We start from the raw sequence: 27,136 nt of genomic DNA on the forward strand, positions 1-27,136 counted from the left end.
CCTAACTTAATATTATAGTACCTCAAAACTTATCTTAGATTCCCCCCCCCCTATCTAAAGAACCTTAACTTAATTAAAGAACCCTAATTTAATTCTTTAGTCTAAATCTTTAATCCTCCTGTCTTAATACTATCAAAAGAACCCCTTCCGGTACTAAGTTTTCCCCCAACTATGGTCTTTGAGACTTCTTCAGATGGAAAGTCACCTTGCTCAGCATCAATCAGTAATACTAAGTTGTCAATATCCTTCTTCCTTATGGGAGAGATCAACGCCTAGTATTTTGTTTCTTTCCACTTGCTGTTGAATTTTATTTGCGGCAAGTGTGTCGAGATCTGCAATTTTTGGGTTTAGCGTCATGTAATCCACTGTATTAACTCTGCACCTTTTATTGTTTCATCAAATACTACAGCCACAAGTTAAGCCAACAACAACTCCAACACAGGCTTTTCACCACAGTTCCTGTCAGTAGATAACTACGGTAATGGAGGAATGGGAAGAAGAGTGGCTTGACCAAGTGTTTTTGGCTCTTTTTTGCTATCTAGCAGCTTCACATTCTCTATGTTCTTTATCACTTTGCTATATTGTCCCGTTCTCTATTTGCAACAGCTCTTCTACCATTTATTATAGGCATCTTTTATAATTCTAACTTCTCAAGCCACTTACACTTTGGGATGGTTGAAGGGGAGCAAATCAACTCTATCCAGACACACTCGGCAAACCAAGTAAAAAAGAGAAAGAAGAAACTTTTAGACCAACTTTCACATCAGACATTCACAAAAAAAAAACACACACACACAAAAACAACCAAAAAACACCAACACAGCAACTTAAAAACTAAGCACTACTGTTTTAAAAACACAAAACTCTTCTTACAAACCAAACTCGGCCTACCACACTGTGACCATGATGACTTCAACGGTCACAGTCTTCACTGGCTCCTGGACAACCCCCACTTTCTCAATATCTCCCCACACACATTGGAAATGTGCTTGCAGGTGATACCTTTGTCTAAATCTCTGAGGGACGTCCTCCTCTGATTGCTCTCTGCAGTGCTGACCTTAGCTGCACTTGGGAAGTAGTAGTAGTCAAGGAAGAGGAGAAGGAAGTCATCCATATTGAGTTCACTGCTAGCAGAGGACTGATGATGTCCTCACTGTAGGTACTGTAGTACCACTGTGCTGGCTGCTGAGTGCAAGGGTGCAACCCCTACCCAGGGTTCTCTGGACCTCTTGCATACTGATACCGACCGTGTAGTACCCCTACATTTGCCAACAAGGGTCCCCAGTCTATAGACCTGGTCCTACCTGCCAGCACAGTTTACTGAGAGAAGGTGAAACGTGAGAATGCAGGTCCTCTCCCACTTCCCACCCTCCCATTCTTCAAAGAGTGGCTTAGGGGTCCAGGGAAAGTGACTTGGCCCACCAGACCTGGTTGCCCAGACCTAGCATGAAGAGGTCTCTCATTCAGTCTTCCTTTCCTGTAGAAGCTCTGGCTTCTCGGAAGACTGGAGCATACTTGAGGGATTGCCTCCATCCCCAGTTGTGTGAGTGGGACTGCTCTCCCCAACCTGTGTGGATGTTGTCACCTCTGGTTGACAGCTGCCCACAGCCTTAGTCACTTGGCAAGATTTCAGTCTTTGTTAAACTGAGCAATGATGCTCTTGATCTCTCACCTGTCCCCTTTACCACCTCAAAGTTTACTCGGGGGAGGACAGGCCCGGGCTTTGGGACCACGGCCACTCTTAAACTCATCCCAGCTCCACCACAGAGGTTACCATTTCTGGATCAGTTCTCAGATCTGACAGGTTGTATTCTTGAGTAGTAGAGGGATTGTCAGGGGGCTCTATCAAGTGTCCTTCTACAGAGGGAGCCACTCTGAAGGATTTGAAACTCGAGGGACCCAAGGGTCATATGCCTCCCTGGCCGATTTTCGGAGGCATTTTGTTGATTCATCATTTCTCTGGTCTCAAGGAAGAGACTGTGGCCTGTGCTGAAGATCATTCTTCAGCCATCTAGTCCTTATGGGGTTTGCAGAAGGAACTCCAGGCACAGATCAGTCTGCCACAGTCAAGACTTGCTAGTGGGGTTTTATACCTTGTGAATTATCTTGATTCTTGTCAAAAAGGGTCTTTCTGGTCTAGCCAGTCTAGTAAGGGACTTCCTCCACCTCTGGTTCTCAAGAGCAAGTATTACCTCCCTTCAGAGTGTCCATTTCCAGTGAAACAGGTGGACCTGGACTTGACTCATCTCTGTCCCAGTTGGACTTGGACTTGACTCATCTCTGTCCCAGTTAAGTGCTCGACCATCTATGTGCAGAGGGAGTCTCCCTCTTGCAAACAGAGGTGGCAGCCCTGGAATCTTAACTGCCATGTCAGCACTCCAGACAGTCTCTTGGCTCAATCTTTGGTCAGTTACGGTAGCCAAGATCACATGCTTGATGCAAGGACGAACAACCGAAGAAGATGCCCCCTTCGAAAGACTGATGCTAACTGAAGGTAGGGCTATCACCTGTCTTGCCCACCAAATGGCAAACTTGTGGCCTAAGCTGGGAAGAGGTGAGAGACTGCTCTGTCTTGACTCGCTTGTTTCATTGAACCAGAGGTGGCTTTGGCTCTCAGAAATGGACCATTGCGAGGATCTGCCTTTCTTTTCCCATGGAGTGAATTGTAGGCTGTATTGGAAAGGGTTCAAGTCAAGAACAGCAAAACGTTTGTCCACCAAACAGTGTCTAAACCTCTTGGTCTTCATGTGGCCAGGTCAGGCTGGCCCTTCTCATCAGGCTCCCTCATAGAGGAACCAAGCCTACTTGTGCCCTCGTAGTGGAAGATGAGCAGTCACATCCCTTTCAGCTCTCCATCCATCCTAATAAGGGAAGGGAAGCAAAGGTAAGAAGTGAGGAAGCTGCTCTCTGTTTGCTACCAGTGATATGGGGTTTGCTTAGTGAGCTGTTCAAGTACCACCACCCCTTACTTTTGATTCACTCCAGTTTCAGACTTAGTTCCCCACTTGCAGAAAGACCTTGCCTTTTTGGGGGAAGTGAAATGTGATGCTTCGGAAAGACACAGTAGAAGTTGTGAATGATCACCAACTTCTCTGCATTGAACTAGTTCAAGATATAAATTGTTTACTTAGTGTTAGATTCCATCAGAATGGACAACTTCATGTGTTTGTTGTTCCTATAAGGTTACATATTTTCAAAAACCCGTCTATTGGTCCTGAAGTACCCGCATTTATCCATTGAGATGGTGTTCCAGTTCAGGGCACTCTATTTCAGGCTCTCAACCAGCCTCCAAGTGTTCACTTGAGTGTTCATGTTGATTTCTGCTTGGGCTTATTTGCATGGGATGCATCTGTTGTGGTATCTAGACGATTGACTGGTCCTGGCAAGCTTATTGCCACCCTTGCTATGGGACAGAAACCATCTCAAATTTTGCCATGACCTAAATGTGGTGATAAACTTTTGAGAAGTCAGATCTCATGCCCAAGCAGAGTAAAGTACCTTGGCATGCTGATAGACATGGCAGCAGTGAGAATTTTTCCATTGGACTCACATCAGCACAAAATTTCCTGTTTTGACAGAAAGAACTGCTCAGCAGTGTCATGTCATTCTGGGTCACCTTTCCTCTTTGGAGCAGCTGGTCCCTCTTGGGCAGCTTCACCTCCATTTGCTTCCGTGGAGGTTGAAAGCGTTCTTGGAGGAAGTAAGAAGAGGTCTAAGTTGATGGTTAGGTGACAAGAACCTCACTGGAGGAATGCTTCTTGGCATTCATACAAAGATTCTTCTGTTTTCAAACACATCTGACAAGGGGTGAGGGCACACCTGGAAGGGGGTGAAGGCACACCTGGAAGAGTTAGTAACATCAGGTGTGTGGGACCAGAATGACAGGCACCTCCACATCAATATCCTGGAATTGAAGGCTGTCTATCTAGTTCTTCAAAAGTTTCAGGATTGAGTGATGGAGCGCTCTGTGGTGATGAGCGACAATATCGTGGTAGTGGCATACGCCAACACGTAAAGGGGACTGATGTCCCTACTGCTACACCAGTTGGTACCACCCTATTGGTAAAGCTGTCTGCCAGGTACATTCTGGATACCTAAAACGTAGTAGCAGACAAGCTCAGTCACCAGAGTCAGGTGATAGGGGCAGAATGGTCGTTACACCCCAGCATTGTGGAGGCTCCCCAAGCTCCAGGAGCTTCAAGCATAGACCTTACGCCTTCCAGCACCCATTGGACAATCTATTGGCTTACACCTTCCTTCCGTTTTCCTTGACTTGTTAGGTAGTCAACGGTGTCGACCACCTCAAACTCAGGTTGAATCCCAAAATTCGAGTTGAATCCCCAAACCGTGGTTGAATCTGGTGGTTCCCAAGTGGCCACATGCAGAATGGTATCTGGAGCTGCTAGCTCTGTTATCTGAGGTCCCAAGGGAGAGTCCTTCATGGCACAGCCCTCTGTGTCAGCTGCACATCAAGGGTAACTCCAGACAGTGGAAATGCTAATGCTTCATACCTGGCAACTATCCAGTGTCTCTTACAGGCAAGAGGCATTTTTGTCATACTGTGAAGGAAATGTCTTCAATCAGAGTGACTCTTCAGCTGGTAGCAGCTGGTCTTTCTTTGCTGAGAGAAGCTTTTCTGTCTCAACCACTAAGGCTATAGGCCTGCCCCTTGGTCATCTTTAAGGTGAAAGAAGTAAATCTCTCTTCTTCATGGTTGACTGCCAAGCTCCTAAGAAATTTCAAACAGTCTTGCCCACCCTAGAACTTTGGAATTTTAACTCATCCCCTGAGTGAGCCTTTAAGAGAATCTTCTTCCTTCTTGGGCCTGGCTTTGTTGAAGAGAGTAAGCGAGCTTCATGGCATATCTCTAGAAGTGAAATACTCAAGGGGATGGGGATCTATATTACTAGTTTTCCCTGGAATTCATAGCAACCATTCAGAATCCATTGGTCCCTGACATCTTATTCAAGTCTTTCTTGACCCCATCCTTAGAGGATTTTGTCAGTAGTGATCCAGAATAGATGCTAACAAGTGCTGTTTAGGGTGCTGCAGTACTTCATAATAGTACTTGGCATTTCAGGCCTGAGTATCGGTGCCTTTTTGTTGTTACTGGCTTGACTAAGAAAGAGGCGTCCAAGAACATGATCTCTTCGTGGCTAAGTGAGCATATATCTTATCTGACAAGTAAAATGGGCAGAGTCTGGGCAAGAGCTCACAAAGCCATTTGCATTACCTCAACTCCAGCATCCAGAAAGAACCCGTCAGTTCAACAGATGTTACGAGCTGGGGTGTGGTTGTCCCAGACCACGTTCACCTTCTCCTATCTTGTGGATGTTGCCCACAAGTCCTTGGATCCTGTGGTGGCTGCCCAACAAGTTGTTTAGTTCACCCAGCTCCCCTAAGGGGCAAGTTGCTTCTCTCCTAAGGTATTTGTGAGAGAGAGAGAGAGAGAGAGAGAGAGAGAGAGAGAGAGAGAGAGAGAGAGAGATCCCTTTTCTCGTCTCTCGCTTAGGGTAGAGAGTCAAACTGCAAAGCCGACATGTGCTGGATGCCTGGGGTTTGCTGGTGAGTTACTCAACAGGATACCCTGTCCATCATCTTTAAGTTTTAGATTGGTTGGATGCAAGGCAATCCTCTTTCTAGACAAGGGGAGAGGGGGACAGACAATGAAACAAACCCACTAGTTTTAATAGTATGTTTTACTGCCTCTGATATATACATACTGGTTATTTCAACCTTCACCAGGTAATGACAGTAAACTCATAACTAATGCCCAGAAGTCTAGTTGTAACATCCCATATGTTCAACAAACTATAGGTGCAGCTCCTCCAGACCAGGAAGGTACCTCCCAAGAGGGCCAAATTAGCTAGTCGGTTCAGAGAGTAACCAGAGTCCTCCCACCAATGGATAAGTCTCCTGTGTAAAGAACAAAGGTTTGTATTTGTGTAGGAACAAGTCGCAAATGTTTTAAGTAATTTGTATTTTTCCTAGCACACACATTTAAGTTCTTTATGTTAATTACCCACCTCAGCCACCCCTCACTTTGGCACCTGGGCCAGAAGGTATAGTGGAGTCTGAGAGTTAAACTGCCTTTCCAGCTTCCATTTGCAAGCTAAATCCTGTGTAAAGTTCTTCAGGTTTATATGTTAGGGAAAATACAAATTACTTAAAAAAATTTGCTATTTGAGATTGGTGGTGGTGAGAGGGTACAAACATTGCTGATAAGGAAGTGGTATAATTTGTTATTAGCTATGTAATAAAGCATGTTAAGTACAATTTTGAAATTAGTACTAATTATACATTTATATTTGTATTTTTGTCATTTTTGATTGTGATAGTATCAATGTTAGCATTTCTTACATTTTAAAAATACTAAGAACATTTCTTACATTTTAAGAATATTAAGACAGAAACAGACTGACTCTTGGTTGCTTGGATATTTCTAAGGCTGTAGAGATCAATTGCAGTGGTACTTCAACATACGAAAGTCCCAGCTTACGAAAAATTCAAGTTACGAAAGCAAATACGAAGATTTTTTTGGCTCTACATACGAAAATAATTCAGGTTACGAAAGGTTGTTGCCATAAAGTCCCGAGATTCTCCCGGAACCGCCGAGAACAATTTTAAAACTCGTGCGCCGCCAACTGAGTAGACTCGCCACCAACTTCCCACTCTCCCATTGGTTCCTAATGGTAGTCACCGCCACACAGAAAGAAGAGGATGCTTTCTATGGAGACAAAAATGGAAATTATCAAGAAGTATGAAGCTGGCATGCGGTTGAGTGTGATCGCTTAGGAATACGGACGAAATCTGTCGACAATAGGCACCATCCTTAAGCAGAAGGAAGCCATCAAAGCAGCTACACCTTCCAAGGTCGTGACTATTTTGTCCAACAAGAGGAGCCACGTGCACGATGAGATGGACAGGCTTCTTCTTGTATGGATAAAAGACAAAGAAATCGCTGGCGATACGATAACCGAGACGGCAATCTGCCAGAAGGCCAGCGCTATTTTCGGTGATTTGATTGCCCAGGCCGAAGACGATGGAGGGGAAGGGACATCAACGCCAACCCCAGACTTCAAGGCTTCTCATGGGTGGTTTGAAAAATTCCGGAAACGGACTGGCATCCATTTGGTGGTGTGGTATGGGGAGGTGGCCAGCTTGGATACGAAAACGGCCGAAGCCTTTATTAAGACGTTCGACGAGATGACGATCAACGAAGGGTACAGTTCTCTGCAAGTCTTCAACTGTGATGAGACTGGCCTTTTTTTGGAAAAAAATACCTCGTCGGACGTACATCACGGAGGACGAGAAGAAGCTACCCTCCATAAGCCTATGAAAGACAGGCTTACACTTGCACTTTGTTCGAACGCCAGTGGGGATTGCAAGGTGAAGCGCCTACTTGTCTATCATTCGGAGACTCCTCGAGCCTTTAAGGCACACAAAGTGCTAAAGGAGAAGCTTCCAGTGATGTGGAGGGCTAATGCGAAAGCCTGGATAACGAGAGTTTTGTTCACGGAGTGGGTAAATCTGTGCTTCGGCCCGACAGTGAAGAAATTCTTGGAAGAGAAGCGCCTCCCTCTGAAATGTCTGCTGTTGTTGGACAATGCCCCTGCTCACCCTCTTGGCCTCGAGGAAGATATCCTAGCAGAGTATTCTTTCATCAAGGTTCTTTATCTTCCGCCTAACACCACCCCTCTCCTCCAGCCCATGGGCCAGCAAGTGATATCAAACTTCAAGAAGCTGTATAGGAAACATCTTTTCAAGAGATGTTTCGACATCGCCGATACCACAAACCTCACCTTGCGTAAATTTTGGAAGGAGCATTTCGACAGTCATATGCATCCGACTCATTCATCAAGCTTGACAGGAGGTTTTGAGGCGAACCTTGAATTCTTCATGGAGGAAACTCTGGCCTGATGCTGTATCCGCCTGAGACTTCGAGGGATTCGACGTGGGCGAAGCTGGTACAGATTCAGAAACAGTTGACGATCCTGAAACTGTTTCGCAACCAGATCTTGACGAGATCGTTGCTCTCGGCAAGTCCATGGGGCTAGTCGTCAACGAGGACGACATCAATGACCTTCTCGAGGAGCACCAAGAGGAGCTTACGACGGATGACTTGAAGTAGTTGGAGGCCATGCAACATAACATCGTTCAAGAAGATTTCTCTAGCAGCGGCGAGTAGGAAAAGGACGACCCTATAACAATGGCAGAAATTAAGGATGCTCTAGCTGCTTTTCATAAGGTGCAATCATTTGTAGAAAAGAGACACCCCGAAAAGGCTTACACAGGTCGTACGCTAGTGCAGTTCGATGACGTTTGCCTGAGTCGTTTCAGAAACATTGTGAAAAGCAGGCAGAAGCAATCTTCCTAGGATAGTTATTTTTTAGAGGCCTTTAGTGGGAGTAAGCAAACAGGAAGATCCAAGTGATACTACAAAAAAACAGAAAGTTGAAAGTGGTGAAGAAATTGAAATTTTGAAGAAAAAAAAAAGTAAAGTATAAAAAAGTAAAAAAAATGTAAAAATCAAAAAAAGAAAAAAAAAAGAAATACGATTTTAAGTTTTTTGTAAAGTTAAGTGTTAACGTTTGAAGCCATTTGTTAATGTGTTTCATAAAGTTTAGTGTTAATGTTTCCTGACATTTTTTAATGTGTTTCGTAAAGTTAAGTGTTCAAGTTTTCTGCCATTTGTCCTCCTCCTCTGTCGCCACTTTCGGAGATCGCCTCACTCGAGAGGTAAGGTTCCACATTTTACTACATTTGTACGTATGTACATACAGTATTTCTTGTATACCATGTACACTAATACACTGTATTTACAGGTATGTAGTACATATTAGTAGTGCAGGCAGTCCCCGGGTTACGACGAGTTCAGCTTACGACGTTCCGAGGTTAAGGCGCTTTACAATTATATTCATCAGAAATTATTTCCAGGGTTATGACTCCTACAACGCTCATCTGGCAGAAGAAATATGACACCAAAAATGCAAAATATTCAATATTTGAAGGTTTTTTTATGCAAAATGTAATAAGAATGCAGTTTACATAGTTTTTAATGTACCCAAAGCATTAAAAGTAAGGTTTTCTTAGGAATTTTGGTGATGTTTCAGCTTACAACGATTTTCGGGTTACAACACATCCGCATCTCAAATACGGAACCCCCGTCGTAACCCGGGGACTGCCTGTATATGTAATTTGTTAGGTGTTGAATGGTCCAAATTGTTGTATTTCATTGTTTATTGGTCAATTTAACTTTATTATAAAATTTACTGGGGTGTTTTTGTTGGGCTTGGAACGAATTAGGCAATTTACATGTAAAATGCGGTTCAAGATACGAAAAACTCAGGTTACGAAGGCCGCCTCGGAAGGGATTAATTTCGTATCCTGAGGTACCACTGTACATATATTTTCTGCATTGTATAATGCAGTTATGTAATATTTGTACTAGTTAACAAAAATTATCATAGTGAACTATTTTGTGTGTATGATGACAAGAGACATTAACAAAACTTTCATAAGTGGTTAATTACATAGTAATTTACAATATCACTGTTGCAGACATTTTTCTTGGCTGGTTTGGGTTCTGGCACAACTGAAGCAATACTTGTAAATCCATTTGAAGTCGTCAAAGTTGCTCAACAGGCAAACAGGTAATCAAAACAGATTCAGTAAAATTATTTTGTTGATTAGGGTGGGTATTGTACATTAAACTTTGTTTTATGTAATGTTAAGGATCAGTTTTTAAATTTGGTAATTTATTCTCATTTCCTTTGACCTCTATGCACACCAGTGATGCACATTAAACTTCAAAGTAAGTTTACCTCATGTCTCTTTAGAAATACAGTGGACCCCCGTATTCGCGTTCTCCGGATTTGCTGACTCACACATTCGCGGATTTCTCTCGGGAACGTTTCCCTGCATTATTCGCGGAAAATTCACAGTACTATTTTTCTATAAGAAATATCCACAAATTCCTGGTTTTTTTTACCAATTTCATCATAAAATGCAATTTTTGTGATAAAACTTGAAAAACCAAGTACTATACAAATTTTTAGTGGTTTTTCTTGAGTTTTAACTAACAAAATAGGATGTTTTTAGCGTTTTTATAAGCATCCCCTACGAATACAGGGGGACCACTGTAGTCTGTGTACCCTTGTTACCGTAAAAATAGACATTTCACATTGCTTAAAGTATTGTAATTGCAGTGGTAAACATGAATTTGGTGCTAATTAAAAGAAAGCTGGGTAGCTTTTGAATGTGCACAATTGAAAAATCTAAAATCTTGAAAATTTTGAATATGCTCAAAACAATTGTTTAATGGATAGTGTGGAGAGTAGTTGTAATTTAAGAGTGTATTTGGGTGGGAAGAATAACAAAGTGTAGTACTCAGCCCTTATTATGCTTAAACATACAAACCAGTGTCTTAGACTGCCCGAAACTCACTTTAAAGCTGGTAACCTAACATGGTTACTCAGAAAATTTAAATTGTTATCCATGAGTGTGAGAATTCTTGTCCCCTTCTTTCATGGTAATACCCCCTACACTACTCACCAACACTAAGAGTGAAAGTTAGTCCTTGATAAAGGGTGCATTGGCACCCTTTCCCCTTCTGTAAGTTTTTTATTTTATGTCATTCATATGCTTTGTTGTTGATCTGTTTTTGTAAAGCACCATGCTTCTCTGATAGTGTACCCTTCCAGTTGTAGACTGTTCATTGCCTATACGTATAGTAACTATTTAAGTTATGGTTTTTCCAAGTTTCCCATAGTACTAAGTATGATAAGCATATCCTTAACATTAGCTCTCAATTCAATATCATTATAAATTTTTTTAACCAAATGAAAGGAAAAATTATGCCAGACATTCAGTTTATTCCTGTTTGAGATATCTTAGCAATCTGTATTTTTCTGTTTATGTTTTCCACTGTGTCACCTGTAGAGGAAAATGTTGGAGGAATTGAGTGGGAATCAAAACATAATGGATGGAGAAATATCCTTTGAATAGTAAAGTCATGGAAAAAAATGGCATATGGAAAGAGTATATAGAAGATAAACTGAAAACAATATGAACTGTAGGATGTCAGCTTGACAAAGATCAATAGTGGTCCGTCAGCACTAAGCAAGATGTTAGAAGCAGCTTGAGAACTGGTCACTGAAGAGTTAATCAGAATTTATGAAACCATTGTAAAGTGAAAAATGGGATTAGGTGAGTGGCAAAAAGAATGCCACAAGAGATACAAAGAAAACAGCTCACAAAAAGTGGTAAGATTGCTGGTTCACGAATTTAATGAAAGGAAAAATGCCCTGGAAGAAAAGTTTGAAATTATAAATTTTAGTGGCTGTTTGCCAAGAAAATTACCTCTAGAGGTAGTCTTTTTGATGAAACACCTAAATGCTTAGTGAAAGGGAACGGTATTCTGTATTATTTGGAATGAATAATGTAAAAAAACTCAAAATACGATCGTTTAACCTACTAGGATTTTGTGTAATCACCTGTTCCCACCAGGTGGTGCTGGAATATTTACATTTGAGTCAGATTTCTTCATGCTGTGCTCTTATACAGATGGTGAATCAGCATTAATAATATTTTGATGGTTTCTAGCTTATTTTCTCCTGTATGGTAACATGCTTTTTCTTATATTTTTGCATTATGTCATCATTAACCCTCTTACGCCGATTGGACGTATTAAACGTCGAGTCAAAATGTCTCCCGTATGCCGATTGGACGTATCATACGTCGGCTCAAAAAAGTTTTTTTAAAAATTCGCGGAAAAATACTTATAGGCCTACCAGCCGAAAACTTTTGTATCACGCGCCTTGGGGGATGCTGGGAGTTCACGGATCAAGGCGTTGTTTTGTTTACAATCGCTACGCAGGCGCGCAAGCGCGAATTTCTTTCTTATCGCACTAAAAAGTATCAGTGACACATCTCGGAAATTATTTCGTCACTTTGACATAATTATTGCACCATTTTAAATTATCCTTTACATGAAGTATTATATATGAAAATGTGCGCAATTTCATGCACAATACAACTAAAAAATACTCATGATTGTAGCTTTTATCAATTTTGAAATATTTTCATATAAATAACGATAAGTGCAAAAATTTCAACCTTCGGTCAACTTTGACTCTACAGAAATGGTCGAGAAACGCAATTGTAAGCTAAAATTCTTATATTATAGTAATATTCAATCATTTGCCTTCATTTTGCAACAAATTGGACGTCTCTAGCACAATATTTCGATTTATGGTGAATTTATGAAAAAACTTTTTCCTTACGTTCGTGCGATAACTCTTCCGATAAATTTTTTCGTGCGATTGTCCTAATGTTTGCACCCTTTTAAATTTGCCGTTACATAAAGTTTTATATATGGAAATGTGCGCAATTTCATGCACAATACAACAAAAAACAATCCATGGTTGTAGCTTTTATCAGTTTTGAAATATTTTCATATAAATAACGTTAAGTGCAAAAATTTCAACTTCGGCGTCAAACTTTGACCTCTACCGAAAATGGTCGAAAAAAACGCAATTGTAAGCTAAAACTCTTATATTCTAGTAATATTCAATCATTTACCTTCATTTTGCAACGACTTGGAAGTCTCTAGCACAATATTTTGATTTATGGTGAATTTAGGAAAAAAAAAAAATACGTTCCCGCGGTAACTCTTCCGAAAAAATCAGAATTTTTTTGTGCGATTGTCGAAATGTTTGCACCATTTAAAATTAGCTGTTACATAAAGATTTTATATGGATGAAAATGTGCGCAATTTCATGTAGAATACAACTAAAAATATTGATTGAAGGTTGTAGCTTTTTCTCTTTTTTCGAAATATTTGCATATAAATCACGATAAATAGAAAAAAACCACGTTCGGCGTCAAATTTGACTCTACCGAAATAGTTGAAAAACGCAAATTGTAAGCTAAAACTCTTACGGCCTAGTAATATTCCTTCATTTTTCTTCATTTTGAAACAAATTTGAAGTCTCTAAAACAATATTGTGATTTTATGTGAATTTTTGAAAAATATATTTACCTTCACTCCGCGCGCCGATTCGCGGCCCGCAAGTCTCCGAAATACGTACATGGCATTATCCTAATATTTGCTCCTTTTCATATTAGCCTTTTTATAGAGTTTCATATATCAAAATGCGCGCAAATTCATGAAGAATACAATAAAAAATAATTGAAGGTTGTAGCTTTTTCCATCTTCGAAATATGTGCATATGAAAAAATATATATATTAAAATTTCGACATTCGGTCAAATTTAACTCGTCCGAAATGGTCGAAATCTGCAATTCTAATCTAAAACTCTTACAGTATCATAATATTCAATCATTTGTCTTAATTTTGAACAAATTGGAAAGTCTCTAGAACAATATTGTGATTTACGGTGAATTTTGAAAAAAAATATTTTTTTGCGTCCGCGCGTTACGAATTCGTACATCATTTTGTGATAATATTTTTCCGGTGTTGCTTTTATTGTTTTACAATGTATTATATATCAAAATGATCGCAATTTAGTGTACAATACAACGCAAATAAAAGTAACTGGTTAGCTTTGACCGTTTTCAGCACAGCGTGATTTGAATACAATTATGTATGAATTTTTTTTTTTCGCTACCATATATCGCATTATTTACATATGATAATGATATTATTTTTCATTTCTGATGGTTGCATTCTAAACTTCAGGCAATGACAAAAAAAGGAGCCAAAAATGAACTCTTAATCTTCAAAAGTACGCCGCGCTGTAATTTTTTTGAAAAAATTATTTTTTCCACTTCCGCGCTCAACATCCAAACCGGGCCCGGGCATAAACTGGAAGCCGTTTTGATTTTTAGGGCTCCGGCGTAAGAGGGTTAAGCAGATATGAAAGCATTAGGCTGCATAGGACAGAGTTTGTGGAAACCAAATGTTTTGGGTTTGCAAAATGACCATATAGTCTGTTTTAGCCTAGCCGCTGAGGCACAAGTTTGGTTTATTATGAGTATCTGATGAGAGGATGAAAATTTATTGAAGTATGGGAAGATGCTAGAGGCTGATAGTTTTAAGTAGACAATTAGTTATGGTACATCGTTAACCTACTCAGCCCTTTCCTTTTGTATTCCGGTGTTACTTCTCATCCTCCATTAACCTACCTGATAGTCTAGGTTAATTCCTCTTTCCCCTTCTGCTCTGCCTTCTTTTCCTCCCTATGGGGTTCTGGAGAAAAATAATAATTGATATATATTCTTTTATTGCTTAAAATTTTGACAGAATATATTAGGACCAATATCCTCCTCCTCCTCTTCCAAAACCCCCCCTCCCCCCCTATGTTTGGCCTTTTTCATTTTCCCCACAAGAAAGGTCTTGAAGCCTTGGCATCTCTGTAGCCCACCCTCTGGACTGCCCTGTGTCAGTTGGTTTTCTCACTTTACTAGGAACCAAGGTCTGTGCCCTTTGACACCTCTTTCAACCATTTCCTGGTTCAGCACCAGACAACCAAGCAACTCTGGGCAAGTTGTTTATGTAGTGGTTTGGTGCTCACATTCTCTGGCTCCAGTGTCACCAACAGTGAGGGTGGTTGTGATTTATGTGAACTGGCAGAGTTAGGGATTCAGACATTACTTTGATTCAGACATTACATTTACCTCAGTAATTCGTGTGTCTGTTATTCTGCTATCTTTTGCCTCTGATATCGTCTTGCTCAGTTTTCCCCTCTACCGCTTCATATTTGTCACCGAGTGACAATTATTCCTTTTCATAATAACAGTTCATCCTCTTCTGCTGCCTACTTATCTAGAGTGGGTTAGCCTGGTGATAGCACAGCTTGCTTTTCTTGGTAATCACCTGTTTTAAGTGTTGTGTAGACTTTCCAACTGTTGTCACAGTTATGTGATGATGTCATGCAAGAAACTTTTATCTTTTTCATCTGTGCAGATGACACCACTCTTGCATGACATTACCATGCAAGAGGGCTCTAGCATCCCCATCCGTGCAGACGGCACTCACTGTTGTCAAGGCTACGTGGTGAAGTCATACTACCTGTTCACTCCATCCGATACTCTATCCTGGCATTCTGCGACGTCATTGCTGACGTTCTGGCATATGTCATCTCTTCCTCCTCAGTTCCTCTGCTTGGATCTTACGAGTTTCAGTCGCGTTTTGGTTGATTCTCCTTGAGTATTTAAGCAGTACATGGCTCGCTTTGTTCCATATTCACTTACTTTTGCCCCTCGAGCAGGATTCCTTTACAGAGTTTGGGGATAAGGGACCCTGGCTTCTGTGGGATTGCAATACTACTCCCACAGGTGCCCCGGGTCCTGACAGAACGTCCTACAACCCTCACTGTCATACTTTTAATTTTCCCTCTTTTACTATCTTTCACATTTTCTCAAATCTCTCCCATTTGACTCTAAATGTCTCTCTGTCCTCTTTCTCTTCTACTCTGTTTTTACTTCTTCCTCCTGCTTATTTTTTCAGCTCCCTTTCATATTGCTATCCACCCTGGATATTTTCACTTTCATTAAGTTTCCTGTCTTTGAAAGGAAAGGGTATCATGCCTTGGATTGGGGTTCGTGTTTGAAGCTAAATGGGAACTGTGATTGGGAGTGTCACCCAATCAGATGATGTTTGGACATGAATGGTGTTGATATGATGCCATATTGACACCCTGAAGACAGAACTTTCCCTGAGATCAGCCCATGGATTCCAGGGATGGGCTGCTATTAGGGGTAGGACTCCCTGCATATTTTCCAGTATGCCCACCAACATAGTCAGAATGAGGATGATTGTAGTCTAGTAATGGTCTCGGTCCCAAAAAGCGGGTTAGGCTTATACTTGTGCCTTTCTGATATGTTGGCGCTATCCCTCTTTGGGTAGGGTAAGGGATGGACGTCTGGGAGTCAGTTCCTACTGGTCTTGTTAGCAGAGAACAGAGCCCCATGAAGTCATTGGTGCCTTTTCAGTCATCAGCAGCAGTCTGTGTGTATGTGTTTTTTTTTTTAAACTTCATTTTTCATGAACGGTCCCCATGATCAATGTAGTACCCCTGGGCCAAATGACAGCTGGACACAGTTGACGACCCAAAGCTTTGCGGAAAGGAATACATCCAGGAATTCTCAGTATTGTCACACTGGAACCATTTGCAATGAAATAAATAGTTCCTGGGGGTCTTTGTACCCAATTCTTTCTGTAAATGCCTGAATTTGAAGCTTGAAATGTGACAATATAAACATATTTCATGCACACAGGGAAATCATGAAATGTTGCGGCAGACAGCCAAAAATATCACCCCAAAATGGTAATATGCTCCTAGTAGAAAGCATATCTCCCCAGAGGAGAGCATTAAGTTGATGGGATTGCCAGACCTTGCGGGAGTTACAGTTGAGTGCACTCCCCGCTCCAGCCTGAACTCAAGCAAGGGTTTGATTTATGCACCTCAGTTGATGGCTTTCTCTGAGGAGAAACTTTTAACAGCCTGGCATAGGTTTAAGATAAAGCAGTACATCCCGAGACCCAGAAGGTGTTTCCATTGCCAGCATTTTGGACACACCCTACATTCATGCCGATCCAAATTGCAAGAAAATCCTGCAGTCGTGAAAACTGTGGAGAGGATGAGCATGGTATGTGCACAGGGAACCTAATTGTGTTCACTGTGGTGAGGGATATGGATCATCATCTCAACAGTGTGATGTATATTTACTCGAAAAATAAATCCAAGCAATCAGAGTAATAGAAAGAACAACAATTAAGGAAGCATGAGAGAGAACCAAAGCAAAGATTGTAAGACCCGGTCTAAGTTTTGCCTCTGTAGTGACAAAACTAAGAAACCAAAAGAAAGAGAAATCAAAAAACCCAAGTTAGGAAGCACAAAGGTAGAATCAAATAAAGAATTATTTGAAAAATGGCTAACTGATTCATTAGAATCAATTGATGATGAGAATGTGAAGACAAGGTTCACTAGAAGCAACAAGAAAGACACCAGTATGGAGTTGAGTAAATTTGAAGTGTCATTTGAGACACCCTCCAATATCTGCCTCTATGGAGGCAGGGCCAGTGAGTGCTGGTCCAGTACCAACTTCTGTTGGTGCCAACTCCTCTTTGGAGGACAAACCAGCAGATGCTGGTCCCCCAGTGCCAGTCCTTGCTGGTGCTTCTGTCTCATTAGAGGCAGAGCTGGCTAATGCCAGCAATACCAAAACACTTAAGGTGGTCTCTTTAGAGAACACTTCTGTCTCTCCATCTCTATTGAGATGGAGAGTGAAGAAACTAAAAAACCCCAAGAAGCCAACAAAACTCCCCAGTTAAAATGCCCTCCCCTATTAGAAAAAGAGAGCTCTCCCAGACTTGTAAAAAGGAACCATAATGTTGGTCCTACACATAAATAAATTCACTTCCATTTTTCAGTGGAACTGTCAGGGACTGCGAGCAAAGTAGAAGGAAGTAAAGCTTTTGCTCTCTCATGTAGGGATATGTTTGCAGGAGACCATGCTAGGTGAATATACCCCTTGTCCTAGGGAATATGTTCACTACAGAACCAAATTTGATTTAGAAATGGGAAATCATAGTGGATCCCTCATCTACATCCGTCGAGATACTCCACCCTACCAAGTAAAACTAAATGCTCCACTTCAAGCGGTGGCAGTACGAATTAATTTAAGAAGGCAACATACTATATGTTCCCTTTACATTCCACCCAATAGTCATGTCTCCCAAGAGTACTAAGATCACCACAATGGTGCTTAGAGAAAGCAAATTGGAGAAAATTCAGAGGTTTGAGTAAGTTGGAAGGGGATGCTAAAGATTTACCAAGTGTAGATGATGCCATTGATCTACTCAATGGAACATTCCATACTGCATGCCTACGCTCGATTCCTCGAACTAAAGGACTCTTCAGGAGACGGCCAGTTCCTGGGTGGCCAGAAGACTTAAGGGATTTTGACGTAGGAAAAATCTATTTCTGGGTGATTGGTTCGTGTCGCCCTGTGAAATAATCCTTAAGTTCATTATTTCTAGGTAAATAACCTAATAATTACCAAAGAAAAAAATAAAATCAAGAAAATGTCAGTAAAACTGACTCGCTCACTCTATAAAAGAAGTGTCGGTATGGTAACAGGGGCGAGTGAGACCACTACCACGAACCACTTGCCATTTAGACATTCCACCTCAAAATCCCCACCTGAGAGAGCTGATCCCAAAGGGTGATGCGCCCGCTACTACTACTAATACCGACGCCAAGCGGAGTGCAGCGCCTCTAGTGGCCATCCTTTGCAAAGATGTCCATCTTGGCCTGCAGGGTGGGAAAGAAAAAACAGGGTGGGTTTCACAGGGCGACACGAACCAATCACCCAGAAATAGATTTTTCCTACGTCAAAATCCCTTTTCTGGGCTCAGTTCGTGTCGGCCTGTGAAATAGTACCAGAGAAACAGGCAAGATGACAATGAAGGGTCAAAATGAAACAAAAATTAAAATAAGATTAGGATATAATATAAGTGAATCAAAGAATCAGTTACATGATAATAATATAAGGTTACTTAAAACTAGCTTAAATTAAACAATGGAAAGCACAGTTTAGTACAATGATAACCAAAAAACAAAACATTTAAAGAGATTCACTAAAATTAATCAAATATTTACAAAATATACAAATCCATTGTGTTCTACCCTAGCATAAAAATAAGGGTAGGAACACTGAAGCACATTTATTTGTACAATATGTGGGTGCCCCTAGCAAAAAAATAAGGGGCAGTCCACCAAAATGAACCTAGCGGCTAAGGCTAGAGGACCACGTAGAGCATAGCAGTAGGGTGAGGCATGTTGGACAAGGTAGGTAGAAAGGAGACCTAGATCTTTTATACTACAACTACAGTGCAGAATCAGGGGAAACTATGTTTCCCGCTGCTACTGCTGAAAATTTTAATGATTCCAAGGACTTCAGGTAATGACGTTTGAAGACTGTCGGTGATTTCCATCCAGTATATTTCTTAAGATCCTCAAAATTCATATGTTGGAAATAATTAATTGAAGTAGCTACTGCCCTGATATCATGTGCTTTTGGAAATGATTCAGGGTTGGCTTGTTTAATGAAGTAAAGGATCTGCTGCCTGATTCCTTTAACTGATAAGGTGCCACCTTTTTCCCTCATAAAAAGAGGGCCTGAGGATCTGGAGGATGTCCGAGATAGAAAGGCTCTTAAGGTCAATACTGGACAAAGGGAGGGGTCTTGTGGAAGAGGAATGACTTTCCAAGGAGCCCACCTTGCAAGAGGATCCTCATTTTTGGCTAAAAAACTGCGATCCGGAGAAAGCAGGACTTCTCCTGAGGGGAGAAATTCTACATGACCCGTATCTGGATAGAGCCGACAGTTCTGAAATTCTGGCCCCTGAGGCCAGACTCAATAAAAATAACGTCTTCCTAAGTAGCATTATAAATGTGCAAGACGAGTTGTCAGTATCCGAGGCTAGTTTGAGGACGTCATTTAAAAACCATGAAACTGCAGTAGGCCTTTCAGAAGGTCTAAGTCTAGCACATGCTTTGGGAATAGACGTAAAGTAGGATTCTGTTAAGTCTATTTGAAAACCCAACTGAAAGATTTTCTTCAAAGCTGATTTATTAGTGGTAATCGTGCTAGCTGCTAAGCCTTTTTCAAACAAAGACCTGAAAAAGGATATGGCTAAGTTAATTGTCATGGTTGTAGTGTCCGTTTCCTTCAGGAAGGATGCCAACTTTTTGACGGCAGAGTCATATCGTTTAATAGTTGATTCCCTCTTATCTGATTCTAGAAAAAGGATGCTTTGGGGATCAATGTTAGCATATTTTTCTAGCCGCAAACTTCATGAAGTCCATAAAGTTAGGGTCTGGAGAATTCCTGAGGAAGCGAACACAGTCCTCATTTGTACTGGTTGCGATAGCTTGGGGTTGGGAATCCGTTGAGGTCGGAGACCCAACTCCAGAAGCAGGGGGTACCAGTTGCTCTTTGGCCAATCTGGAGCAATCAGGGCTACTTGACCTTTGAAAGTCCTCAGCTTGTTCAGAACTTTCAAAAGAAGATTCACTGGAGGAAAGATATAGATTCTTTTCCAATGATTCCAATCTATCGACAAGGCGTCCGTGGCATAAGCCCGAGGGTCCAGGTTGGGGGCCACATAGCAAGGAAGCTTGTGGTTCGCTTGTGACGCGAATAGATCTACTTGGAGACCTAGTACTCTCCTGCATATCCACTGGAACGACTTGATGTCTAGAGACCATTCTGATTCCAGAGGGACTGACCAGGACAATGCGTCCGCTATAACATTCCTTACCCCTGCCAAGTGAGTGGCAGATAGGTGCCATTTGTGCTTGTTTGCTAGAGCGAAAATGGCTATCATAACATGATTCACGTGTTTGGATTTGGACCCTCCCCTGTTGATGCAGTGTACTACTACTGCACTGTCCAAAACTAGCCTTAGATGAGACTTCTTTGGGGGAAGGAGCTTCTTTAGGGTAAGAAAAACTGCCATTGCTTCCAGCACATTTATGTGGAGCTGGCGGAACTGAGCGGACCAAGTCCCCTGAACTTGCTTGAATTGAGAGTATCCTCCCCAACCGGACAGGGAGGCGTCTGTGTGAATTGTTAACGCCGGAGGAGGGTATTGAAGGGGAACTGTCTTGGCAAGATTCTTCACTTTTGTCCATGGACGGAGCTGGTTGCGAAGGATTTGTGGAATCACTGACAACTTGTCTCGAGATTTGGCATTTGCTCTTGAGCGCCAAACTCGATTTCTATCTTTCAGTCTTGCTTTCAAAAGGACGTCTGTCACTGAGGCAAACTGAAGGGAACCTAGGATTCTTTCCTGGTTTCTCCTCGAAGCTTGTTTGTTCTTGAGAAATTGCCTCACTGATTTGGCTATTTCTTTCCTTTTGATCACAGGAATTGACAGATTGTGGGAGGATAAATCCCATTGGATGCCTAGCCATTGGAAACGAGTCTCCGGAGAGAATCTGGATTTCGTTTTGTTTATCTGGAACCCCAGGTGTTCCAGGAACTGAACTACCTTCTTTGTGGCTTTGAGGCATTCCTCGACGGTTGGTGCCCAGATCAACCAGTCGTCGAGGTACGCTACTACCATTATCCCTTGCGATCTCAGTTGCTGAACAACTACTTCCGCTATTTTCGTGAATACCCTGGGGGCTACATTCAGTCCGAAGGGCATCACTTTGAAAGAGAATGTCTGATCTCCTAGTTTGAAACCTAGGTATGGGCGGAAGTGTCTCGCTATGGGGATATGATAGTATGTGTCTGTAAGATCGATAGAGGTGGTGACGGCCCCACGGGGAAGTAAGGTCCGCACCTGCGAGATGGTCAGCATTTTGAACTTGTCGCAACGAATGAAAGAGTTTAGCTTTGACAAGTCTAAGATTACCCTTCTTTTTAATGAGCCTTTCTTTGGCACGCTGAACAAGCGCCCTTGAAATTTTAGATGCTTGACTCTCGCCACAGCTCCTTTTTGAAGGAGCTCCTCCGCATAATCTGTCAACTCCTTTGATGGTACTTGGAAAAATGATTTGTTTGGTGGGGGATCTTTGATCCCACTCCACCCTAATCCCTTGGACACGATGCTCTGTGCCCATTTGCTGAACCCCCACCTGTGACGGAAGAGGAACAGCCTCCCTCCTACCTGGGGAGCCTCACTGCTGCTGTGCGGGTTGACCTCCGCGCCCTCCTCTGAAGCGCTTGCCTCTACTTGCAGCTCTTCCCGAACCTCGCTGACGAAAGTTACCTCTCGCCCTGCTTCCCCTCGAGAACCTATTTAAGGTAGGGTATGCTTGGCTTTCATACACGGAGTTGAAAGCCGGGGAGACGGTGTACGAGGTTGAGGGCTGGTTTTGAGGGGACAGCAGGAGGATGGGTTGGTTTTGCTTTGATGTCGAAGGCTGACCCGGTTGAGTAACTGGAACGGCCTGGACTAAGTGCTGCTGCTGCTGGTGCTTCTGGTATGGCTGGTATCTTTTGGTCTTTTTCAGCTTTTTACCAGAAGAGGATGGGTTCTCTTGCTTCCTCTTGGATGAGATACCCCATCTAGCTCTAAGGCTTTGGTTAAGCCTTGAAGCCTCGTGGTGTACCTCATTCACAGCAGCTTCTGGGAAGAGGTCTGCACCCCACATGTTGGAAGCAAGAAGCCTATTAGGTTTGTGTCTAATGGTGGCTTCTTGCAACACATGCTTGCGACAATTTCTCCTGGCTGTGAAAAAGTCGAAAGCGTCTGCCTGTACCGATTGAAGCTGAGACTTCGCGAGGATCTTAAACAACGGTTCAGTGGCGTACGAGAGGGCAGCCATCTCCGTAATGATTAGTGAGTTAAGTGATCTCCCTAGCCTAGTCCGAGCATCAAACTCTGCCTGAATAAGGCTATCAGGCAGTCTAGGGAGCTTCTCACCGAACTGATCCATAGCACAGTCCGGTTTTAGTTTTCCCACTGTAAAGGTAGCTGGCTGATTCTCCCACAGTTCGCCGAACGCAGGGAAGAGAGGAGATGTTGGTTCTGCTTCCCTTAGCTGCAGAATGGGTTCATCTTTCAGTACAGCCTGAAGAGTCGTCTCCACCATCTTTGTCGCAAAGGGGAGTGAAGCCTCCTCCTCTGTGGCAAAGATGGTGAAAGGGCTCTTGAAGGCCTGGAGTTTGGTATTTGAGCAATCCCAATCCTCCAGGCTGTGAACCCACTCCCTCTGAGCATGATCCCTGCTGTATAAAACAGTCTCTCTAGAGATCTTGTCTTCTCTATTGAGCGCTGTTTGAGTCAGCCTGGCATATCCTATGAAAGGCTGAGTCAATCCGGGGGGGTAGAACTCGAAGTCCTCAATCCTTCTCGTTCCACACTCCGGAATAGAAATCATACCATCCTTGAAGGGAGCATAGGCTGCCACCCTCCAAGTATTGTTCATAGAAAAAGCCGGCAGGGATTCAATAGGTGGTAGCTGGACCAAACCAGTACCTCCTACGGGGAAGTTAGTCTGTGGAGACTGATTCAGGCCGGCGAAGCGGTCATCGTGTTCTCTAACACGATTAGAAAGGTCCTGAATCTATTGGCCGGACTGGTTGATAGTGGTGGAGAGTTGAGCAAACATTTGCTCAAATCTCGTACCGAGAGAACCGACCATCTCTCCTACCTGCTGTAACACTCCTGCCGAAAAGGTGGCGGGATCGAATGCACTAGGTGCTGTCATCCCGACAGGAGTCACCGGAGCGGATCCGGTAGTTACCGGAGAAGGTACTGGCTCGGCCGGAGCTCGGACCTTCTCCTTAGAAGCCTTGCTTCTTGACCCTCTAGAATGAGAAGATACAGACTTCGCCTTCACTGCATTGGCGTAGGATGCCGAAGACTTCCGTGATGAAGAAGACGACGACTTTTTGGTTGTCGTCTTCTGGAGGGTCTTTTGCTCTCTCTGTCCCTTCACTTTCGGGGGCACAGAAGCAGCAGACGAAGGAGAAGGGATCTCAGATCCCATGAAGCCTTGGAAGGAAGAAGAAGAAGGAACAGGAGAAGAAGATCCAGGTGCGCCCAAAGGTAACCCTTGGGCGCCCGAAGCACCTACCTCGACCAACAAGTCCTCAACACCTACCGCCATTGGCTCAATGTTGATATCCAGTGTGGCGATGTCCGGCACCGTTTCATGCGTCGAAATACTTCCAAACGCCTGCTGCACTTCCCGCTGAATGGAGGCTATGACTGGGGCTGCCGTGGCGGGGTCTACGTACCCCGTCGCTTTCCCTCCTGGAAAGATCTGGACGGCCAACTTTTTGTCCAGTACGTACGGCTGTCCCTTGGCGGCGTTTTTTCCAAAGCCGCCTACCCAAGCCTTCAGGGTTGCCAAGGCGACTTCTTTCACGGCGGCAGCCTGAAAGAGAGGGCCGTATGAAGCCTCTAATGGCGGAGTTACAGCTTAAAATAAGACTTAAGACTAACATAGATAATTGATTGTAAGAAAAATTGTCCAGAAACCTACTCACTCCGTCCAAAAGCTGACTCACGAGGTCATAGCATATAGTGCATGCTTCGTGGTGCCAGACAATCAACTCGCCGTGGGTAGTGGCGCACGGGGCGTGGGTCCTGCACTCCTCGTGGCCACAGGGGTCATGGAGGACTGCATTGCAGCCCGGTTCCTGGCAATTGGTAGCCTGTAAGTGGAAGGATTCATGAGTATCGGGATTACGCACTTACAGCCTAACATAAACTCCGTTGCATGCCGGAGTATGAAAGTTAGAGTAAAACTAATCCTCTACCGCAATACGTGTGGTTAGTAGGGCGGTCTGGTTGGGATCCGTGGCGTACGCCGGGAACAGAGAAGGAGACCAACCAGGAGTGGTGAGAAGCCCAGAGGAGGAAAAAACCATGACGGAGAACGGCGGAGGCAGATAATGATAGACAACCACAGTGATAATATATAAAAGGGGGCATGCATACTATAACAAAGTAAGACACGCTTTCCTTCCGACTACTAGAGGAGTGTCCGGGTAAGTAAGCAAGCTCTCCTCCGGTAGCGGAAAGAAGGTATTAGCAGGCAAGCTTTTGAGACCACTAGTAGATCCCAACCCCGTCGGCTGGCGGAGCCAGTAATATCACATAACCAAAGGGGCCCCTGGCTAGTGAGCAGGGGCTCCGTCCGTTATGGTAGGAACGAGGAATGGGGGGTGAGCGAACGGGAACACCGGGGTTGGTCGCGGCGAGCGGGGGGGAGGGGTGGCCAACCCCAACCCCCTTACACATCGGATACCCCGGTACCCGAGACTATAAGTGGTCACCCAGGCACCCAGCTGGCCTGGACCTCCTCGGGCCCCCTTCAGAGAGAGAGGGAAGTAGGCTAAGTGGTTACAAACCGAGGAGGGCCCGGCCAGACCCCTCCCTACCGCGTGGAAGGGAGGAAGTGAGTGGGTAAGGCGCCCAGAGGAGTACGTGATCGAGGGTGGACCAGAGTGCGGTAGCAACACAACCACTAGGCAGAGACCACGTGAACCCAACTGTACCAACGCAAGGTACTGGGCACCTAAAGCTAGCCTAACACACTAAAATAACACTGGATAAAATAACACTAAATAAATAAATAAATACATCATAAAAGAATAGAAGGAACACATGAGCAGGAGAGACAGGAGCCCAGGAGAAACACATGAGCAGGAGAGACAGGAGCCCAGGAGAAGGCGAACTGATCCGAAGACCAGTCGACTACTCGGAGCCAGCCGTAGCCGATGAAGAGCAAGAGCTGGGATGTTGGACTGGGGAAGAACAGTATAGCCCTAAATACCAAAACCAAAGAGATAACAGGTAAAAAGGTATGGGCTGTGGATCCTAAATTCTAAAATACGATGTAAATAAGAAGATGAACGCAAAATAAGAGCCCATGAAGGATAAGACGTCCCAGTATGGAAGACTGGGAAATCTTAATAACACGAGGCGGCTCATGGCCGCCATGAGTCAACCGGGTGACCGTATATAACCTAAAAAACGGAAAATACTGGTCCCTGGAAGACAAAAATACAAAATCTTAACCTTTCGGGCACTTAACTTAGCCGTGGCGATAGCAGCGCGTTCCATCTTGGATAAAATCCTAATAAAAGCGAACACAACACGAGAGAGAAAAATACATGTGTGTTGTAGCTGAGCTAATAACAAAGGATGACCACTAGAGGCGCTGCACTCCGCTTGGCGTTGGTATTAGTAGTAGTAGCGGGCGCATCACCCTTTGGGATCAGCTCTCTCAGGTGGGGATTTTGAGGTGGAATGTCTAAATGGCAAGTGGTTCGTGGTAGTGGTCTCACTCGCCCCTGTTACCATACCGACACTTCTTTTATAGAGTGAGCGAGTCAGTTTTACTGACATTTTCTTGATTTTATTTTTTCCTCTGGTAATTATTAGGTTATTTACCTAGAAATAATGAACTTAAGGATTATTTCACAGGCCGACACGAACTGAGCCCAGAAAAGGCTGTTACATCGAGCTACAAGGTCATTATTGACCAGGTGCCATAAACATCGCACCTTGGACAATCTCATCATTTACAAACAGTGTTGTAGGGCATGATTTTGGAAAGCTATGGAAGCTGCCAGAAGACAAGGGTGGGCAGGATATGTATCCTCTGTTAATAGCATAACACCAGTCTGTAGCATTTGGAAGAAAATAAGAAAAATTCAGGGTAAATTTACACCCAGTCCTCCTCCAGTACTCAAAGTAAATAATAATCATGTCACTGATGCCACAGAATTTAATATATTTTCTGAACATTTTGCTCAAGTCTCTGAAAAATCACATAGTTCCCTTTACATCATTTCAGAATGATGGAAGAACAACAGGTACTTGACTTTTCATCAAACAAAGCTGAACAATTTAATATGCCTTTTTCTGAAAGGGAATCTGACTCTGCTTTAGCTAGGAGCAAGAACACTGCCCCTGGTCCAGATGAGATTCCTTATGAAATTTTTAAACACATTTCAAGGAACAAAAACTTTTTAAAATCGGTATTATCAATAGAATATGGGATGAAAGCAGCTACCCTAGCATATGGGAATTAGCTACCATGTTACCATTCCTTAAGGGGGCCAGCCGGAACCGTTATATATGGGGGTATAGGGCAAAAATGCAGTCATGAAAAAATTCATGGAGCTTCATATGGCAATTGAGAATACTTATATGAAATATTTTGTCAAAATTCCTCTTACTTTCGTAGTTACAGGGTAATTAGTAAACTTAATAAGCCAAAAACATTGATCCGTACAAGAAAATGCAATATTTCTTCTGTTATCGTAAATTTTGATAGTTATTGTCAAAGATATTGTGACCAAGGGCATCTGTAGAGATTCCATGAGTCGCAGGCTGCCAGTCAAGTAACCACGACTCCATGAATCCACGATTCAGTGCGAGCACAAACCCCAAGTAGTTTACACGATCGAGTTTCACCTCTGACATTCGCTTGCTTTTACGTATGTTTATCTTTGTTTCGGCAAGAATTTCATCATGCCAATGAGGAAAAGACAAGCAAAACGCCTTGTTAACATACAGACAAAGAAAATTTGCTCTAATATGATTACAGAATATCATAATATACGCGATATTAGCATGGTTAGAAGAGAGAGGGAGGGAGGGTTGCGTAGTAAGAAACGCCCCCGTCTTGCC

The 27,136-nt window shown here is 43.0% G+C and overlaps 1 protein-coding gene across 7 annotated transcripts in view; it reads left to right on the top strand.

Annotated features, from left to right (window-relative positions):
* The window catches only part of LOC135216684 (mitochondrial 2-oxodicarboxylate carrier-like), a 375,795-nt gene that overhangs the window by 222,159 nt on the left and 126,500 nt on the right, over positions 1–27,136 (top strand). For all 7 annotated transcript variants that reach the window (XM_064252094.1, XM_064252120.1, XM_064252146.1 and 4 more), the window contains one exon: positions 9,562–9,653. In XM_064252094.1, the coding sequence (XP_064108164.1) occupies positions 9,562–9,653 (92 nt within the window). The remainder of the gene's footprint in view (positions 1–9,561; positions 9,654–27,136) is intronic.

The sequence above is a fragment of the Macrobrachium nipponense genome, chromosome 19 (assembly GCF_015104395.2).
Source record: "Macrobrachium nipponense isolate FS-2020 chromosome 19, ASM1510439v2, whole genome shotgun sequence".
NCBI lineage: Eukaryota > Metazoa > Arthropoda > Malacostraca > Decapoda > Palaemonidae > Macrobrachium > Macrobrachium nipponense.